Here is a 22,019-nt window from a genome sequence, read left to right as displayed (position 1 = left end):
TTCACCCTGTAGTCCTTTCTGCATTCCTCTTCTTGGTTTTTTTTATATTTCACGAACGCCAACTCTTTCGCCTTTATTTTCTCCGCTGCTAGTTTGGAGAGCCATATCGGTTTCCTTTTGTTTTTATAATATGCAAAAATAAAGCAGAGCCAAAAAAAACAAACATCTAACATAAGATGCACCACCATCTTGGATATCCTTCCCCTGTAATTTTATATTGTACATCAATAGAGCAAAAGTTGGAGATGCAAGTTATAACTGTGACCATATAAATCTATAAAAACATACTGACATTCTCTGAGCATCACTTTACCTCCTTACTAGCTTCACTTTACCCTTGTCATATACCTGTGCTACTTTACCATATGCTTGTGCTGCAGTCGGTGCACAGAGGCTGCCCAGTAGGCACTGTGCTGGCTTGAACCTACAGGCCACAATGTAGGTGAGACAAAGCTATCCATTACAGTCTTATATATATCTACATACATACAAAACAGAACTGAAGGTGCTGCGAGCCGATATTGGGCAGGAAGTCACCAATGTGTTCACATTACAGGTAGTCTTCAGACTTTGAAAGTGACAGTACACTTTTGCACTGTCTGTGCTGGGCTCCGTGGATGACATCACCCACACGTGAAAATATACTGCCTGACTGTCCTCATATAAGTGCAGTAACATTATAGAAAACAAGCCTCCTTCAGTTTTCTCCTTTTTTAAATTTATTTATTATAGATATGGCTTTTTAGTGCTTCTCAACCCAGTCCTTGGGGCAAAATTAGCAAGTAAAGTTTTTAGGATATCCACAATGAACGTGCATGCGAGATTTGCTTTCTAAGGAATTGTTTGAGCATTGGAGCTGTTACTACAGTGGTCGGTGCTAAAAATGCTAGCACGGCTTTGTAATGGAGGGGGGATAATTCTAATGTTAAAAAAAAAAAAAAAAGTGTGGGCAGGAGTGTGTTTGTTCTGCTCCTTCCTTTTTATTATTTTATTCTGAGTTTTTTGGTCCCTTTTTTCTGGATTTCTTGTGCTCGGAACAATTATCCAGCTCTGCCTGCAAGGAGAACTCACAGACTTCAGTCTGCAATGACAGGCCAATCCCAGTGTGTACCTGCCAGCCAGCCTGCATCTGCTTCTGAATTCAGGCCATCCCTGTTTCTTCTACTGTCGGATGAAGTTTGGCACATGCTGTTGAGCATTCTTAGGAGATTCAATGGTATCTTGCAAGGTGCCATCTGCGTTATGTGCTTCCGCTCATTTCTGAGCACGTCCTTCAGTCCGTAGGGATGGAGGTGCAGTCAGGCATGGAGTCTGACTGGCAGCCCAAAGATCAGTATCATGGAGACATTCTAAGCATGAGGTAGTGGTTCTCTGATTCCAGCTATTGTGAGAGAGCTGGGGCAGGCTGCAGCACATTTCCAGCATTTCAGCATAGGTGCCTAAAGGCTATATATGAAAAAAAAATAAAAAATCATGATTTTGGTGCAAATTTTTTAGTGACGGCCATCTTGGATTTTTAGCAATCTTTTTTTTTTTCAAAAGCTCTCTGCTTCTCCAAAACTGCAATTTTGACTCCAAACTTGTTGGGATGGAATCCTTGGGCTCTCAGTGTGAATTCTTGCCAGGATTACACAAATTGGGTGCTTTGGAGCATTGTTGCACCACGTGTCGCGTGGCACAGCCAGGAGTGGTGGTGGCTGCGTAAAGATTAGCTTCTCCCTTGATTCAGCAGGTAACTAAACTCTAGGCTAGCCCAGCAGTGGCTTGTGTTTGGTGCTCAGCATGGCTGAAGGTTCATTGTACAGGACTGCAGACCCTCCACAGCCTCAGAACTAGAGAATGACATGGGGACAAATTTTTCCCTGTCCCTGCCACATTCTTGCAAGCTCCATCCTCATCTGCACAAGCCTCAAACATTTTAAAATCATAAGTGTTCGAGGCTTGTGGGGTTAAGGCAGAGTTTACAGGAATGGAGCAGGGACAAGGAGAGCAACAAAACTTGCGGGGATGGGATGGGGAAATTGAGTTCCTATGGGGATGGGGCCAAATTTGTCCCCATGTACTCAGAACCACATTCTTCCATCATCTCAGGGTGATTCTGCATCCCAGGAGCCAGATACCTTTGAAGACTTTATGGCATATTTGCAGAATGCATCTCGAAGCACTGTTCTTCCCCTGTGCATTCCCACTCCGCCTTTAATCATAGAAACATATAGAAACATAGAAAGATGACGGCAGAAAAGGGCTACAGCCCATCAAGTCTGCCCACTCTACTGACCCACCCCATTAAGTCTGAGTGCTAATGACCTAGTTCCTTAACTCGACCCTCGTAGGGATCCCACCTGGATGTCCCATTTTTTCTTAAAGTCGAGCACGCTGGTGGCCTCGATCTGTCTCTAAGCGGCGTTGCTACTGAACAGAACGATGATACAGACTTGGCATACAAAATGGTGCAGACTGAAACTTAAGTCTACAAAATGGCTGTGAATTTCCCAAGAAACTGTTATCATTTACAAGGAAAACGAAACTTCACAGGACTGGACATAATCACGCCACTGTTACATCTTTCAATCTTCAGATTTAACTGATGTTCTCTTTCAACTGTTATTGTATTTTAGACTGAACGTTTTTACCCTGTATCTTAATCTCCGAATGTAGACGCCTAGACGCCCTAAACACAGTATCATTCAGCTACGCAGATGATATAACTATCCTCCTCCCCTTTAATATTCAAGACCCCTTATCCACAAACTACCTGAAAATGATAATGGAAACGGTAGAAAAATGGATGTCAAGTCATAAACTAAAACTGAACTCGGAAAAAACTAAATTCCTACTACTGGAAAGGGAAAAAAAACCTTCTCTCACAGAACTAGAAGTAAACACAATCAAGTACCCAATGCAAAGCACACTCAAAATCCTGGGAATCCTACTAGACAGAAATTGCACAATGCAATCTCAAATCCACAAAATCATCCAAAGAGCATTCTTCACAATACGTAACCTAAGAAAAATAAGAAAATTCTTCAACAAAGATCAATACAAGATATTAGTACAATCCCTAGTACTGAGTATTGTAGACTACTGTAACAGCCTATACCTATCATGCCCAAATTACATGATAAAACAATTACAGACAGTTCAGAACACAGCCCTCAGAATCATCTACTCACTAGGCAAATACGACCACATCACCAAAGCATACTTAGACTCACACTGGCTACCAATAAAAGCAAGATCTCAGTTCAAATTCTACTGTCTACTATACAAGGTAATACATGGAACAGCACCCAGCTACCTAAACAACAGACTACACCGTAACCTCTCACACAGATCAAGGAGAACCCAGAGCCTATTCACTCACCCCCCTCTCAAAGGAACACGACGAAAGAAACTATATGACAGCCTTTTAGCGACACAGGCAGCAAAGATCGATACTACCATCACCAATCTACTGACCAAATCAATAGACATTAAAGCATTCCGAAAAGAAATCAAAACTCATCTCTTCAAAAAACACTTCCCATCATCATAACCTCACAAAAGTTTAAGATAATGCTCTCATGACTACCCAAACACCACCACCAGCAACACCCGAATCCGAACAGTATTATCTCTACTCGTCTAAACAACAGAATCCGGACAATATTATCTTTATTCGTCTAAACAACCTATCACTATCTACTATCTACTACCAATTTATCCTGGAAAAGTCCAGAACAACAATTGTAACTTAACGCATTCTTGTTTATATGTACTGCAATGCTACTGGAAATGTCCAGTCTTCTAACATGTAATCCGCTTAGAACCGCAAGGCACAAGCGGAATAGAAATCACTAATGTAATGTAATGTAATGTAATGTATCTTTGTTGTAAACTGCTTAGAACTTTAAATTATTATTATTATATGCAACATATCCTTGGTTCACAGCCCAAACATAGTAGAAAGGACAAGATGACCTTCAGCTGCACATGAAAGAAGAAGAGGAGAGGATAAGGAAACAACTCAGGCCCATGAGAGCTGGGAAGGGGAGGGGGGGGGGGGGCTTAGTAATAGGACGTGTTCAGGGTAAATTTAGTTATGATTTACAAGAAATCAGGTGATCCTCTAGTGACATCATAAAAAGTATAAGAATGTGGAGAATGCAGCTTTGGTTCAGAGACATTTTCTACAATGATAGATGCCGGCACTCTGTCACGTCATGGGATCTCTTGGAGAGAGAAAGAGATAATGGTTACTGCAGATGGGCAGACTAGATGGGCCATTTTTCCTTTATCTACCTTCATGTTTCTATGTCATAAATTTCTCTCCTGTGTGCTAATTTGATTAGAACTTCTTTATGATTACTTCATATGCTGTTCACTTGCTACGAGTGTGATTCTGTAGATATAAAATATCTGCATTATTCTAAGGCACATATCACATGGCGTGGTCATTCTCTCTTAGATCGAGAAGTGAAGGGGCTTAACAGCGGGCTCTTTCACTTCTATGGGCATGTCTTCCTCTCAATCTGCCGCTGTTTCAGCACTGCCTGATCCTGTTTTGGGTGATACTTTGGGTGATGATCAGCACACTGGCCCTTTATGCTCCAGCACAGTGCTTCAGGGAATGGGAGTTCAGGGACTGTGTGCCAGCTCCTCAGAGTCCGTGGGAGCGGTTTTGCTGGATCTTATGTTCGTGCCTCTGCAGGAGTTGAATTTGGTCTCCTGGCTTTTTGGAGTACACTCCCAGTTTTCTGCTTTTCCCTGATACCCTGCTATGGCCTTCTTAATTTCAGAGCAGTATGCCTCTCTGGAAGGAGCTTTTAAGATAGTGTGGAGACTCACTTTTATCCACTGACACAGGAGTGCCAGTAGCTTCTAAGTCAGCGTAGGGTGGATTTTTGAGTTGTGCAGCTGACTTCCAGCACCTCTTTTCCCAGGGCAGGTGCTGTGGTGCTTATGGATATGCAGGACCACTGGGAGAATGTTGTCTCCAGAGGCTTTTGCTGCAGCTGCTTTAGGCATTATGGCTGCTTTGGCGGTATCCTGTCTTTCTCGGCTGAGTTGCTCTGGAGACTGAGGCTGTGCATCTTCCTCCTCACCTTCTTTTGGCTTCTTATGCGAGTACTGGCTAAGTGCTGGCATACTCCGTTATTGCTTGCTGGATGCTCTGGATCTGACAGTTTTTATTTATTTATTTATTTCTAAATTTTCTTAACCGCCTATAACTAAGCAGTTTACAATATAAAACATTCACAATGGTTCAGAGGACGACATACATAACAATACTTATCCCAGGACAAACAGGCAGCCTATTCTCACATGTGGGTGACGTCATACACAGAGCCCGGACGCGGACAGCCTCGCAAACAGACTTGCTTGTAGAAAACTCAGAAGTTTTGCGTCTGCTGCACCGCGCATATGCGAGTGCCTTCCCACCCAGCACAGGGTGCGTCGCCTCAGTTCTCAGTTTTCCGCAGAGCTGAGAAGTCTGTCTTTGACGCTCTGGGCTAAACTTAGTTCGCTTCGTGCCTTCTCTCACCACGGCTCATGTTTTATTTTACTTCTTACCGTGTCGTAGTGCTTTTCTTTTGGTCTTTGTTTAAAAAAAAAGTTAATTTTTTAATTGAGTGACTGGCGGAGCCTGTCGCACGCCCTCAACCTGCAGGCTTCAACTTTGTGGCGGCTATCTTTCCTTCTATGTCCTGGCCGGTCTTGGGCTTCAAGAAGTGTAGCCAGTGCCAGCGTGCGATCTCCCTCACTGACCCACACCGCTGGTGCCTTCAGTGTCTGGGGCCTGACCATTGCCCAGAGTCGTACGTTCGCTGCGCTACCCTTCAACCTCAAGCCCTCAAATGTCATCGAGTTGTTCTTGCTCAATTGATGAAGCCTCCTTTTGAACCAATGCATATGGCTCATCTGAAATATCTCACTTAGAAAGTGGTGTTTCTCATTGCCCTCACATCTGCCCTCACAGTTTTCCATCATGACAAGGTGGTTCTTCGTACTCATCCTAAATTCTTACCTAAAGTGGTTTCAGAATTTCATCTCAATTAATCCATTGTACTTCCAGTGTTTTTTTTCCAAGGCCTCATTCTCATCCTGGAGAATCAGCTCTTCATACCTAGACTGTAAGTGTGTTTTGGCCTTCTACTTAGAACGCACTAAACCACACAGATCTGCTCCTCAACTTTTTGTCTCCTTCAATCCGAACAAGTTGGGACATCCGATTTTTAAGCGAACCATTTCCAACTGGATGGCTGCTTGTATCTCTTTCTGCTATGCTCAGACGGGACTGCATCTACAGAGTCGAGTCACAGCCCACAAAGTCAGAGCCATGGTGGCTTCAGTAGCTTTCCTCAGATCCACTCCTATTGAGGACATTTGCAAAGCTGCCACCTGGTCCTCGGTTCATACTTTCACCTCTCATTATTATCTGGATGTTTTCTCCAGACAGTATGGCCATTTTGGCCAGAGAGTATGACAAAGTTTATTCACCTAAGTTGCCAACACTCCCACCATCCCATCCTGGTTAGCTTGGCGGTCACCCACATGTGAGAATAGGCTGCCTTCTTGTCCTGTGATAAAGCACAGTTACTTACCGTAACAGGTGTTATCCAGGGACAGCTATTCTCACAACCCACCCACCTCCCCTGGTTGGCTTCTCTGTTAGCTATCTGAACTGAGGAGACGCGCCCTATGTTGGGCAGGAAGGCACTCGCGCATGCGCAGTGTGGCAGACTCAAAACTTCTGAGTTTTCTACAAACAAGTCTGCTTGTGAGGCTGTCTGCATCCGGGCTCCGTGGATGACATCGCCCACATGTGAGAATAGCTACCTGCTGTCCCTGGATAGCACCTGTTATGGTAAGTAACTGCTTTTCAGTACACCACATTTAACTCACTAAAAATAGCAGAGAACATGCAAGAAAATTCCATGTTATCAAATCTCAATAATTCTAAGACACAGGCTGTGATTAGATTCCTCTTTAGGCATCTCCCTTCAACATTACTTCAAAGGAAAGCCTCTACATAAAATTGTGTTTTTAACATTTGCTTAAACTGTGACAATCAGTTGCTCTTTTGGTTAAACTTTCCTTTAAGAAGCGGTTTTAGTTTAACAAGAAACTGGACAACCTCATGTATTCTGTGGTGGACCATCGCCCTATGTCCCTTCCTGATAACAGACCCAGATTCTTTAGAGGTTCTGGTCACTTTAATTTTTTTGTGGCTCTGGGCAATTCTGCCCATATATAACTGCCACATCTCTGGAATTTTCCCAAAGCTCCTGGCAGCAGTACTCTGACTGCAGGTGCTTCCAGCCTTCTGCCTCTCATTTTGCGTACAAAGGCACAATGATGCAGGCTGAAGTATGCCCCTCTATAGATAGGGGGCAGACTCTCAGTTGCCTGCTGGCCTGGGTTCACCTTTCGTCCGACCTATGGGTCTTGAACATTTTTCAGTCAGGCTTCACATTGGACTTGCCTGGTGTCTGACGGATTGATTTGTGGACTCTCCTGCACAGCACTCAAGGTGCAAGTCACTGTATAATGTTTGCTGGATATTTAAGCTATAGAGCTAGGGCCGCCCAATCTCTTGGGCTCTGGCAGTTTATTGTGCCTAAAAAAGGCTCCAATGATTGAGGGTCTGTTCTGGATCTCCAATGCTTAAATGTGGCTCTCATGGTTCCATGCTTTCACATGGAGACAGTGTGATCTGTCATTGCAGCGGTGTCCCCGTGAGAGTTCCTCGCCTCTCTGATATTTCCAGCCACACCATGCAGGCTTATAGTTTCATGTTTAAACTCCCCCGCCCCCCCCAAAAAAAATCATTGCCAGTTCACCGAAGTGATGCTAGTCGTGGCAGCTTATTTACAGAACATGGGTCTGCCAGTGCACCCTTACTTGGACAGCCTAAGAGCTCCCTCATTGATCAAGGGTTGCCACACAGTGGATCCAGTGATCTCCGTTCTGGAGGGCCTGGGTTGAATTGTGAGCTCTGGACGGAGCAGTCTTGACACACACTGCCTCTGGAATATCTGGGTGTTCTATATGATGCGGCAGTGGGCCCGTGTCTATCTTACAGAGGCCAGCTGCTGGTAGTTGTTTTCTCAGTTTCTTACTTTTTGTAGGAACCTGCTCCATTGGCATGGAGCTGTCTTCAGGTCCTAAGGTCCCTGGCAGCCACGTTGGATATGGTTCCTTGGGCGAGAACACAGAGATGCCCTCTCCAGCATGCTTTCCTCTCCTGGCTCTGCACAAGACTGCGTTACAATCCAGTCTTCCCTAGACTCTGGAGACTCAGATGAGTATGCCTTGGTGGCTTCTCCCTCAGTCGCACTGGAGCGGCATTCCAAGTCATTGTGCAGCACTGGGATTGGCCCCATTTCATCCTCGTAGCCATGGCACAGGGTATGTTGACACCTTGATTCTTCAGTCGAAGATCTGAGCCCGACAGCATAGATCTCGATACTCTTGTGCCACTGTGGCCTCAAGGGATTCACCTGTATGTCTTTCCTCCCTGGCCCATGATAGGCCAAGCCATTTGAGGATTGACTTCTGGGTATGAGTGATGACATATGCCAGATTTTGAGAATAATGAGCCCATTGTACTAGTCATCATATCGTATGGGATTGGAATCTCTCCCACTAGACACTGTCGATTGACAGGCTGAAAGCCATGCAGCTGGCTCTGGTGCAATTCTAGAAGTTTCTGGAGGGCCAAGTGGTCGAAGTCTTCTTTGACAGTGCAATGGCAGTAGCCTAAACCCATTGCTGGGGAGGCACCAAGATACCCTCTCTGGCTTTGGAGGCTTGCCTTTTTCCTACAGAAGACGGTATGCCCACAGAAGACAGATGTTTTCTGCAGCACATTTGGTGGCAGTCAACAATGTACCAGTCAACTCCCTCAGCAGACAGGTTTTGATTCCGGGCAAGTGGCAGCTGTCCTTAACGGTGTTCCAAGTCATTGTGCAGCACTGGGATTGGCCCTACTTCATCCTCGTAGCCATGGCACAGGGTATTTTGACACCTCGATTCTTCAGTTGAAGATCTGAGTCCGACAGCATAGATCTCGATACTCTTGTGCCACTGTGGCCTCAGGGGATTCACCTGTATGTCTTTCCTCCCTGGCCCATGATAGGCCAAGTCACTTGGTGGATAGCAACTCTTCTGGGCTGTGTCATTCTGGTGGGTCTGAACTGTGCTCGAAGGCCATGGTACACAGAACTGCTGTGTCTTCGCAGAGGTTGCAGCCTTCGGTTCCATGCCCCTACGGACCTGCTTTCTCAGGATCTGGTCTCTATGGAGGACCCGGGTCACTTTAATCTTGCAGCATGGTTTTTACATGTGCAATTTTAGCACACACCAGGTATTCGTTTTTGCCATGCTTCTCAAGTCTATGTAATAAACTACTGTGTCTGCCTACGCTGGCCCAGGAATGGACAGTCATATTCTGCTCCGATTTTGGTGGTTCTCGCCTTTGTTCCGGCTGGTCTAGATACAGGCCTCACTGTGGCATTCCTTTGGGTCCAAGTGGCTGGGCTCTCTTGTTTCAGAGTCTGGGATGGTCCTTAGTCTTGGGTATCTCACTCTATTATTACCAGATTTCTGCAAGGGGCTCTTTGCATTCTACCGCTGATTAAACCACTGTGCCCTTTGTGGGACCTCAATTGGGTGCTGTCTGGCTTTACCAAAGCTCCCTTTGAGACTATTTGGGATGCTTCCCTCTTGATCTTCCTGATTGTCTTTATGGCCACTGTTACTTCAGCGAGCCATGTCTCTGAACTTCAGGCTCTGTCAGGAGTCTTTCTACCTATTCTTGGTGTCTGGTCTTCCTTGCACACAGTTCCTTCTTTCCTGCCGAAGTTAATTTTGGCTTTCCATATTCATCAGGAGGTGCATTTGCCTGTTTTTTTCAGCCTACTGGTTCCAGGCCACAAGATCACCATTTGAAGAACCATGATGTGCGCGCGGTGCTTCTTTGTTACCTGGAGATAACTAACAACGTCTCTCTGACCTTCTGTTTGTGCTGACTCATTCTGTTAAGCGGGGTGCTCCCACTTCCAAGGCTGTTTCCAGTTGGATCCATAGGGCCACTTTGTCAGTATATATTTTGGCCGGGATTCAGTCACCCGTCTCCATTAAGGCACATTAATTTAAGACTATGGCTTTATCGTGGGCCAAAGTTAGTTCAGTCTCCCTTGAGGAAATCTGCATGGCAGCAACATGGTCCTCTGCACAAGTTTGCCAAGCATTAGAGTGGATGGGGTAGCGAGACAGGACTCTGTCTTTGGGTCCTTGGTTTTCCAAGGCAGCAGTTAGCCTGCCCTAGTATTTAGGGACTGCTTTGGTACATCCCACTTGTCTAGAATGTCTCTCCTATTGCACTGGAAAAAGTGATTATGTACTTACCCTGATAAGTTCTTTTCCAGTAGATAGGGGAGACATTCTAGACTCCCACCCTGTCCTTCCTGCACCTGCCTACTCTCCATTTATGCTTCTCCAAGTTACTTCTGGGATGTTAGCGCTGTTTAATGCAGGGGTCATTTATGAGCTCCTTTGATTCATTTGTTACCTGTTTCCAGTTGTTTTCATGTTAATTCTTTAGCAGAACACATTTATGGTCTTTATTGCCATGGGTGTCTCTACTTCACATTTGTAAGGTGGCTCTCAGTGCTTGGGTATTAACTGTAGATGGAGCTGTAGGGCAGAGTCACAAAGATAATCGGGATTGGATTCCTTCTGCATATGGCACGCAGCCATTGGGATACTACCCACTTGTCTAGAACAGTGTTTCCCATCCCTGTCCTGGATGACCACCAGCCAGTCGGGTTTTTGGGATAACCCTCATGAATATGCACAAGAGAGATTTGTATATAAGGGAGGTGACAGGCATGCAAATCTGCTCCATGCATATTCATTAGGGCTATCCTGAAAACCTGACTGGCTGGTGGTCCTCCAGGACAGGGTTAGAAACCACTGCTATGGTGTGTAGTGAAGTGCTTTTGTGGATTACACAAATAAATTTACCTAAAGACTCCTGAGGCAGGCCCTTACGGGACAAAACATGATCTATTTATCAATAAAGAGATTGAACATCAATTGATGCTTTGTTGTTATAGTTGCTGTTCACTTTTATGAGGGCAGGTTCTCCTGTTTACATCCAAGCATATTAACTGAGCCAGAATGCAGGAAGATCTTTGTTTTGAAAAACTGGAAGATTGATTGAAAACTTTTAGTTTCTTTTATTTCAGACGCTGAGACCAGTTCACTGAAGTATAGTAAATTACACTAGTTAAGTTATCAAGTTGCATTAGGGTTTTGTATCAGGGGTTGCTGTGGTAAAAGCTCCGGCACTCATAGCAATTCTATGAGCTATGGAGCTTTTTCTGCAGTGGTTTGTGATTTAAAAACCCCCAACAACTTTATACAGCTTGATAAAAGGGGGCCTAAATTAGGATTATAGGTCACCTGTAAGGAGATGAGATGGTCCAAAGGGCCATAGGAAGCTGGCCAACATGAAGAGATTTTTTAATAATTACAAAATAAGTAGGCACTTATATAAATCCTCAATTAATTACAAACAAAACAATACCATTGTGGGTCTAGGCTACAAAGTTACACCTTTATCTTTTGGGAAAAATTGTTAACTGAGATGACTCAAAAAATATATCATGCATTTTGAAAGGGAATCACAGTTGAAGGGTAGTGCCCAATGATATTACTGGCTGCTTTAATTCCAAAAACTGCCACCTCCTTATTTTAACCCATTTAGAAACTAATAGGAAAACAGAAATTTTTGTGTGAGAGAAATAAGCAGTGGATTTCCCCAAGTCCATCTTAATAATGGTTTATAGTCTTTTCATTTAGAAAATTACCCAGACCTTTGTTAAACCCTGCTAACTGCTTTGATCACATTTAACTTCCTAAACTGCACACAAACTAGGCTCTTTTGCTTCTCCCCCTTTTCCTTCCAGTGCTGATTAGACTACCTGTATCACTGTCGTGACTGGGAGGCATTTTAATATTCTCCTGAGTGAGCTGCCGACTGGCAGATCTAGGTGGTCAGCTTTATGCTATACAGACTTTTCTCATCCCCTCCCCCCCCAAGTCAGAATCATACTTACCATTCAGTACTTAAGAAAGCTGCTGCTGCTGCCGCCTCCGGTGCAGGGCCTTGAGCACCTATACATGCTTAATGCCTGCCAGCTCCTGCCTTCTTTGAGACTCTCAAGAGGGGATAGGAACTGTACCAAACTCATATACTACAAATCAAGATTTAACTGTAATACCACTGCTTATACAACTATATTTGTTACCGACAGAAAACAGAATAGAATTGCTACATAGCATTTAAAACTATACAGTGATGTCCCAAATAGCTTCCCCAGATTTACTATTAGGTAGATCTGCAGACCAACATAACTCTATATCTCACTGTGTGTTTCATTTAATAACTTTATGTAGTATATATAATTCTTTATTAACAGTTAATGCTATACAAAATTTTATATAAAAATATGTTCCTTGTAACTTGCCTAGAACTCTAATTAATGAGGATTCAGCAGGATATAAGGTTGCACATAACATTTGTTGCTAATGAATGAGTTAATTAGATTATTTTTTGTAATTGTTTTTACTCATTTTGTGGTATACAAAATTGAAAGTAAACATGAACTTGATGACCTAAGTTCAGGAACTGCTTTTAGGACCTTCAATATCAGGTTAATACAGGATGAGTATTGCTTTCTGCTGTGAAGTCAACAATCAGTATAAGTCATATAAAAGGCAATTTTATAACAGGCTTTTTAACCTATTCATTAAAATGTGTAGGTACTGCTAATTTTGAAAAGGAAAGTGTGTATTTGATAATTTTCCCACAGTAAGTACTGTTGCACATGTACTGTATATATTGTACTTGAATATAACATAAATGGTGTAGAACAGCTTTTGTGTAGTTGGAGGTTTGTTTTCCATTAACTTCATGGAGATACCTGAGAGTAGAGCATTGCAATAGTCTAGTAGTGACAATATAGAAGTTGACTGTACTAGTATTGTGTAGTGCTGTTGGAAGTAGGGTCTTACCCTTCTTAGTTTTTGTAATGTAAGAAAGGATTTTCAGACCAAGTTGTTAACATGATCTTCAAAACTTCAAAACTTAACAAGCTATCTAAAGTGACTCCCACAACTCTGGAGGTTCTCTCAGCGTTGAAGCTGGTTCCAGTTGTCATAGTAATAGTAGAAATTGAATGTGTGTCACCTGAACCATAACAGGGTTTTTTTTTTTTCAGTGTTTACTTTGAGATGGTCTCTCTCCACCCATGGAAGCCAATGAACACAAATGCTAATGAACACAAACAAATTCTCTTTATTTATTTCCCTCATCTTGACATAAAAATTCAAAAAATATGTTAGTATTTTTATTTGATAGTACTGTAGCACAATATACTTTGTAATTTATATGCAGTCATATTTGTTATGACTAGAGCACAAATTATGAAGTATCAGACATAAAATATAAGACAGACGGGTCTTGAAACTAGTTGAAGAGAAATAAAACCCACAAATAAAAGATTAACTCAAATGGAAGCTCTGAAGTTTTCAATTTCTTTCTCCATTTCCTGAAAAGGAAAACAAACAAAAAAGTAAATTAGGAAAGCATAAGTAGTTAGACCTGAAAAGAACAAGCAATGTGACAGAGAATTAAGAAAATGTATTCCTAATTTATAAAAACATTGATGGGCTGTACACAAAACAGGTTTTACAGGGAATATCAAACATGTTACAGTATTCAGAATAATTTGCACTAAGGATGAATCACACTGGATCTTGCACGTCTCATACACCAACCAGCTGCATAGTAAAAATGAGGACAGCAAGGGGGATGCAGCCACTTTCAGGGTAACATCAGATAGCTCCCCATGCCAAACACACTCTTCAAAGCTCAGGCAAAGCCTTAAGACTTTTCTCAGCTTATGCAAGATCACCTGCATACCACCTTGCTCCCTCCCTTCCTATCAAAAAATTCAAAGCTGATTGTAAACTTTCATCCTGGAGGGGGGCAACAGAGTTGATAAATATGGCTACATTCCTCTGTTGTCCAAAGAGAATCTCTATTACAGGACCAAACAGGAAAGAACACAGGGTGATTTTCTAGTTAAATATTGCCCAAATAAAGACAAATCTACATCTGTGAATATTATTTGACAGCCCAGAAAATAAAGTGGGAGGTAGAAGGATTGAAGCAATTAGGAGTTAACCTGTTTTATTTTACCCATTACCAAACAAAGCAACTATCAATAATAATAAAACCCTAGCCGCGCATGCGCACTCTGAACTGCATGCTTCCATGATCTGTAGGTATGTGGCTGCAGAGTGCACATGCACGCTAGCTAGCACGGACCTCCATGCTCTCCAGCTCCTCCAGGCATCGAGCAGCAGTCCTCCATCCGGTCCACCGAAGGGCTCTTAAGAACATAAGAAACGCCTTCACCAGATCAGACCGAGGTCCATCCAGTCCGGTGATCCGCACACGCGGCGGCCCATTTAGGTACTCCTATTTAGAAACACGGATTTATTGTATCCCTCAATATGATATACAAGAAGGTGTGCATCCAACTTGCGCTTGAATCCCTGTACAGTAGTCTCCTCCGGGAGTGCATTCCAAGCACCCACCACGCGCATAAGCCTACTGAGGATCGCGGCCGGCTGTAGCGAACCTTGCTGGCCGCTCCACACCTCAGTAGCATGTTCCCTCTGACGCACCGGATTGCGTCAGAGGGAACGTGCTACTGAGGTGCTTAGCGCCTGCGAGGTTCGCTACAACTGGCTGTGATCCTCAGTAGGCTTTTTTTGATTGCAGATTGCTCTCTCTCTCTTTATTTAGGGCAGACCAGGAAGAGCAGGTAAAGGGTCGGGTACTATCTACTGGGCTGTAACCCAGGGTGGGCCGGGGGACGGGTTGAGAGCAGCCGCTCCCGCGCTATAATTCGTGTGACCCAACTCCTCCTGGGAAGCACTACAGGGGGAGAGCCAGGCCAGGGACACCGAGGCAGGGTCCAAGTCCAGGCTGTGTAGCCTCCGTAGTCGGGGTACTGGGCGGCACCGGGGTAGCTCTGCAGGGAGGGGTGGAGGCGCACGGAGCCCGGGTACATGCTGACGTCCGTATGCTTCACCCCCTTATAAAAGGAAAGGGTGCGAGCGTTGGGGAGAGCTGGACAGAAGGGAGGGTGCTGCCGGCATCCTGGAAACGGGAGGGGGAGGAGAGGGCCCAGGGATCTGGATGATAGGGGAGAGAAAGTGGAGGGTGGTGTGGGCACCCGGGTGCAGGCACTACAGAATCCCAGGCAGAGGGTGCAATTACTGCTGCACCAGGATAGCGGGATTGAGTGAAGCGGCAAAGATGATCGCTGGGATACTACTGAAGGAACTGAGAAGGGGGAAAGGGGCACTTCCAGTTGCAGCAAGTGGACTTTTCTTTTTACAGCTGATACTACTGCTGCTCTGTCACTGAACTTGAAATGTTGTAAAAGGATGACACTGGATGTTGGAAAGGGGAAACAGAGGCAAAGGGAGCCATGTTGGATGAGGGGGAAGGGATACAAGGGATTGACAAATAAGTCTGTGATGGATGAGGGAAGAAATATATAGAGAAAGATGGGGTGATTCTTGATGGAGGGGAAGACAGAGACACGAGAGAGAGAGAGAGAGAGAGAGAGAGAGAGAGAGACACGAGAGAGAGAGAGAGAGACACGAGAGAGAGAGACACGAGAGAGAGAGACACAGAGAGAGAGAGAGAGAGAGAGACACGAGAGAGAGAGAGAGAGACACGAGAGAGAGAGAGAGACACGAGAGAGAGAGAGACACAGAGAGAGAGAGAGACACAGAGAGAGAGAGACACAGAGAGAGAGACACAGAGAGAGAGAGAGAGAGAGAGAGAGAGACACGAGAGAGAGAGACACGAGAGAGAGAGACACGAGAGAGAGAGACACAGAGAGAGAGAGAGAGAGAGACACGAGAGAGAGAGAGAGACACGAGAGAGAGAGAGAGAGACACGAGAGAGAGAGAGAGAGACACGAGAGAGAGAGAGAGACACGAGAGAGAGAGAGAGACACGAGAGAGAGAGAGAGACACGAGAGAGAGAGAGAGACACGAGAGAGAGAGAGAGACACGAGAGAGAGAGACACAGAGAGAGAGAGACACAGAGAGAGAGAGACACAGAGAGAGAGAGAGAGAGAGAGAGAGAGAGAGAGAGAGAGAGCTGGATGGGGAGAAAAAGGTGGAAATAGGGAAGGTAAAAGGGGAAATGGGAGCCTGAATATGGGTAGATAAAAGGAAGGGAGAGGGGTTACTGCTAGACAGGGGGAGCAGGGAAGGGGTACTACTGGAGAGGGGGGAGGTAAAAGGAAAGGAGAAGGGGTACTGCTGGACAGGGGGAGCAGGGAAGGGGTACTGCTGGACATGGGAGGTAAAAGGAAGGGAGAAGAAACAGAAAGAAAGATAGACAGACAGGGAGAGAGACAGACAGACAGAAAGAAAGGGGGCAGGGAGAAAGACACAGACAGACAGAAAGAAACACCTCAGCACCCCATTGTGCTAAAAGTCTAAACATCTATTCTAGCACTCTTTAATGTAACGGGCTTAAACACTAGTAACTATGAGAAAATGACAATTACATACTGTATATCAATGATGAAGATGTAACAGAATAATGGTGAATCAGTTTACGTAAGCAAGTTCTATAGGACTGTGTCTGAATGTGCTGTCTTGATGTGATGCTGAGTCCAAACAGTGGTGTTTGGTAAAAGTGTGTATGTTTAACCAAGTAGATGAGCATGGATTAATGAGAGAAAGCCAACATGGATTCAGTCGAGGGAAATCTTGCCTCACTAATCTACAACAATTCTTTGAAGGGGTGAGTTGGGTTGATATTATGTGTTTGGATTTTCAAAAGGCATTTGACAAAGTACCTCATGAAAGACTTCTGAATAAATCAGAAAGTCATGGGATAGGAGGTAATGTCTTATTATGGATTAAGCACCTGTTGAAAGATAGAAAACAGTAGGTTTAAATAGTCAATATTCTCAATTGAGAAGGGTAAAGAGTGATGTACAGTTCCACGTTGAGTCATCGCCCAAGAAAAGGATCTAGGTGTCTTTATTGAGGATACACTGAAATCCTCACTCAGTGCGTAGTGGCAGCTAAGAAAGCTAATAGAATGTTAGGAATTATCAGTGCAACCAGCGACTCCTGAAATCACCAGACAACAAAGGTAGGAAAAATGATTTTCAATTTAGTGATCACAATGTATCAGTTTTCAGAATTTATGTCTGCTGTATATTTGTCTTTTTATAGTTGCTACTGAGCTGACATTGCATATTTGAAAGTCATCTGCCTTTACCTGTTTGAAACCCTCCCAAATATAAAAGATAATTAACATTTTCTCTGCGTACAGTGTTTTTTTTTTAATTTTGTGGTTACCATTATGTATTAAGATTATATTGTGTGTATATGAAAAATAAATGGAAGAAATTGCATTACAGTTAGGACTATTATGGGGGTGGGGGTCTGGGGCGGAGCTTGGGCGAGGGTACTCAGTTGATATTTGTTAGACTTAGGGGGTACTTGGCTTGAAGAAGTTGAGAAACACCGATAAGTGTCACTCTGGACAAATCAGGAAAAGCAAACACTCAAACCACAAAATTTAGAGCTAGATGCACTAAAAACAGTCGTTGAGACTGTGCAGGTTGCTGTGGGCTGTTTTTGGCCGATTTCAAAATGGTGATTGATTTTCAAATGGTTTCCCATGCAAATGAGTTTTGTGGAGGGCAGCCATAATCCCATACAATCGCTCGTTTTGAAAGCGACACTCAGTTGTGCAGAGCCAGCAGGGGAAGCTCAAACAGCTGAGCAGCAGGGGAAGTCCCAAAGCAGCTTCCTGCCACTCAGCTGTTTGAGACTTTTTTCCTTTTTTTAATGGCACAGTTGTGCTTGTGTTACACACGTACAATACCTGTCCTCAAAAAAGTGCCAGCTTCCCTCAGATCCCCCACACTACCTCCCCTCCAAAGATCACCCCCCCCCCACGAGGATCCTTGGCATTTTGTATAAAAGTTGAGGCTGTGTGACCATTTTGTATTAAAAGGGTGGCCTTACTTGGGATAGAAGGAATGCGATTATGGAAGACATATAAAAGATTTTTGTGTGTAAGACAGTGATGGAGTTGCAGCCATTTATAATATTCTTTGGTGTCTAGTGAAAATTTCTCTCTTAATGTGGAAAAGGGAATCAAAGTTTTTCTGGGGTTAAGACATTTTGGAGCCTAGTAATGCCTTTATCAATCCACTCCTTCCATAAAAATGAAGGAGGCCTTAGGTATCCAGGCCAATCAGGGCTTTAGGCCCCTCCCAGTGCATGCCTGCCATTTTGCAGAGGTGAGGCATGCTGGCAAGAGGGAGTACGCATCCCTCATGCTGGATTTCAATGACAACAATGCCTACAAGGTACAGGGTAGGGGGGATTTGAGGGGTGTTCTTATGCTGTTGGGGGGGGGTCTAATCTGACCCCCCCCCCCCGCCAGACCACCAGGGCCTTCTTTTGGGGACTTTGGTGGTATGGTAGGTGGGTGAGAAGGGGGCACCTTTGCGTCAGGGGTGGGGGTATCTGATCTGACCCTATTCAGACCACCAGGGTCTTCTCTTGGGGACTTTGGTAGGGTTATGGGAGGGTTGAAAGGGAGGACCTACATGTCAGGGTGTGTGTTGGGAGGTGTTGTGGTGGGGGGACGGATGCACTAAAACGTGCCAAAGCAGGAGGGAGTGGGTCATCAAAAAAGAAAAAATAGGGCAGACCTGTCGGTAATTTCAGGCCCTTAGCAGCCATTGCTAGATGCCTTAGTGATGTGTAAGGGCACTGATCGGAGGGCTCGTTTTAATATTAATGACCTCGTTTAAATACTGAGGTCAAATGCATGGTAGAGCTGGAGAATGAATGAACGAACACATGGAAAAGCACGCAGTGGGTCATCAGGTCAGCAAATTAGGTCCATTGCTAAACCAAACTAGTTTAATTAGGATCATTAGACGGTCAGTTTTGTGCATCTGACCTTTAGTCTCCTTGTGACACAGTGTCTCAAAATCCAATTCCTATCAGCTTCCAAGGTGAAAGTTACCTCAAACTTGGAACTTATTTCCAGTTTATATTAGGGAAGAAAATCACTTAGTAAGTTCAAAGGTCTCTTAAAAAGCTAGCTCTTTAAGGACTCTTGAATTCTATAAAACTCAAATATTCTATAGAATAAAATCCTCTAAAATGAAAATTGAGTGGGTAACAATTCCCTATCCTATTGTCAACCTCTACTCTCATTTTATTTTTTATGAATTGTAATTAAACCTGTCTTCCTCTTGTGTCATGTAGCGTCATAGTTTTAAAATGTGTGTGTCTTATGTAAGCTTGTTTTTAGTATTATTTGTAAATCGCATTGGAATATGATATTGCAATCAAATCAAATTTTTAAATAAACTTGAAACTTGATCAGTTACCCTAGCAGCAATAATCAGACAGAGCGTTCTAAAAAACCCGTTACATCCAAGCTAGGTGTCCCATTTCTCCTTTTGTCTACTTCCTTCTCTACAGATCCAGTGGTAATATAAAAAGCCCTGATTAATGGTGGCATAAAATCTTTAGGAATCTGTAAATCCCCCCCAAATATTTATTTACCATATCAATTGGAGACAGAAGAAGAGATTTGGGGAAATTAATAAACCTCAAGTTTAATCTTCTATTAAATTTATCCATCACTTCTAACATCTGATATACCCAAAGTTTATCTTTAGTTAATTCTTGCTAATATCCTTGGATTTCCCCCTGATTTTTTATTCCAATTTCTATAGATTCCCGGACCTTTTGATGTTGCCCAATTGATTGTGAAGAGAAAGCACCCCCTTCTTCAATTTTATCCAAACACTGAGTCACCGAGCTTCCATATTTTCAATATCTTTACAAACCTTCACTAAAGAGATACAATCTTGCCCATTCCTCTTCAGAGTATTAGTTGCTACTTCCAGTACACCCTCAATTGAGGTCACAGTACCCGATGCCTCATTTGGTTTTGAAGAATCCTTCAAAGTCTCTACTTCTACCACATTAGGTACAGAAGGGGATAGCTGTGGTATCCAGGAATTCTGCAGTGAAAGGTTCTAGTCACTACTGAGAGCTGCTGCAGCACCTTCTGAATCAGTAACCAATGGCAAGCCCTTCAGAGCGACTGAGAAATCTGGTCTTGGAGTCTCACATTGTTCGGGACTCAGTGACGCTTCCAATACTGCTGGTTCAGTTCTCTCCAAACACCATCTGAGAGTCCTCAAAAATCTTTGCAATAGCCACAGATGTCGCAAAACTCTGGATGGAATATTTTACCAAGGTTGGGTTAATGCTGGATCCAAGTGGATAGGTGGTCACCTTAATTTGACCCTTCCTCGTTTTGCCCATCTTCTCAAAAACTCAGAGCTCGGTTAGCGTCTGACTTTCCTGACACCATCTTGTCTCCCACCATCTACTGGAAGTTCTAAAGTTTACCTTACCATAGGCAACAGAATGATATTTGGTTTGGGGGGGCCCAGGAGCTCTACCTTAGCCCCAGTGGAATCCTGTAGCATGATCTGTCACCAGCTCCTGACTCCACCCCCACCTTCTCCTGGCATTGTACTTTAAATCTTTGGGGCAGCCACCCCACAATGTCAATGAGCAGGCCTGCCCCCCGGAAGTAGAATGAAAGGTTCTGGGGCAGGCCTGCTTGTTGACATTGCGCGGCAGTTGCCCTGAAGTTTAAAGTACAATGTCAGGAAAAGGGTGAGAGGGTGGGCACCAACTGACGACCGCCAATTTTGGGGGAGGCCATAGCCCCTGTGGCCTCCCCCGCTCCAATGCCTATGTCTAAAACCATTCCCCCATTAAACAATTTATTATTTACCTAATGCTTCAAAAACATCCAGGGAGCTCGTAGTCAAGAAGCCAAGTGAGTTAAATAATTTTCCAGCCACATTGGTAGAATTCATAAATGAAACAACTGAAAGCTCTAGCCACATTGTTTTTTGTTTATGAGCAAGATTTACATGCTGTTCTAAGACTCTGCTTTACACATTCACAGATATTCTATGGTGAAAAAGTGAGAGTTGATCCACATCTGACTAAGATTACTCAAGAAAGAATGGTTTTCTTTCCATGAGACTAAAATATTGAAGCTACTTTTCAATGGCAAATCCATACAAATGTTTGGTTAAGTTTGGAGGATCCAAATACTTTTTTTTTTTTTTTTTACCCTTGAGCAATTAAGAGCTTTTCTAGAGATGCAGAAAATCATATGGGGCTATTTGAGTGTTAGAATAAACAACTTTGGCAGGGATTTATGATCATGCTGTGTCTATGTTAACTTTAATAGCTTTTTGAAATTTTTCTCATTGATCTCTTTATCCTTTCTTTTTTTACTACTAATTATTTTTATAGTGCTACCAGACATACGCAGTGCTGTACAGAGTCACAAAGGAGAATATCCTTGCTGAAAAGAGCTTACAATTTAAACAGACAAAACAAACAGGATGCCAGGGTGGCTGGCTAGGGTAGTAAGGCTATAAAAAGATGGGTTTTCAGTCTACTTTTAAACAAGGTAAAGAAATGGGCATCAGGGAAATGGATAGGTTGAGAATATGGCAGATGGGAGGGATAACAGTGTTTGATATGGGGGGTCAAGTAGAGGGGTGGGAATAGGGTCTGAGGGGCATATAGTAGGCTTGGCTGAGTTTCTTCCTCTCTGATTTAAGAGAAGGAAGTGTTGACAGGGGGGGGGGAAGATGCGACTTTACAGCAAATTCAAGGGCAATCTTGTCATGGAAGTATTCAGTCATTGTCTGGGGAGAGAGAGATGGAGGGATCGGGGGGAGAGGGGGGCTTTGCGGAGGGAGTTCAGCATGGCAAAGACAGCAGGAGTTGGAAAAAAAAAGAAAGTTAAGTGAATATAGTAGTCTTGCTTGACCAGTGTTAAG

At 43.7% G+C, this 22,019-nt stretch overlaps 1 protein-coding gene across 4 annotated transcripts in view; it reads right to left on the bottom strand.

Annotated features, from left to right (window-relative positions):
- Positions 1-13,328: 13,328 nt before the first annotated feature.
- Positions 13,329-22,019, bottom strand: part of ATAD2 (ATPase family AAA domain containing 2) — a 332,232-nt gene continuing 323,541 nt past the window's right edge. For all 4 annotated transcript variants that reach the window (XM_033933747.1, XM_033933750.1, XM_033933746.1 and 1 more), the window contains one exon: positions 13,329-13,601. In XM_033933747.1, the coding sequence (XP_033789638.1) occupies positions 13,560-13,601 (42 nt within the window). In that variant the 3' untranslated portion in view covers positions 13,329-13,559. The remainder of the gene's footprint in view (positions 13,602-22,019) is intronic.

This window comes from Geotrypetes seraphini, chromosome 2, assembly GCF_902459505.1.
Source record: "Geotrypetes seraphini chromosome 2, aGeoSer1.1, whole genome shotgun sequence".
Taxonomy (NCBI): domain Eukaryota; kingdom Metazoa; phylum Chordata; class Amphibia; order Gymnophiona; family Dermophiidae; genus Geotrypetes; species Geotrypetes seraphini.
The sequence above is the reverse complement of the archived record's forward strand: the minus strand, read 5'-3'. Positions and strand labels throughout refer to the sequence as shown.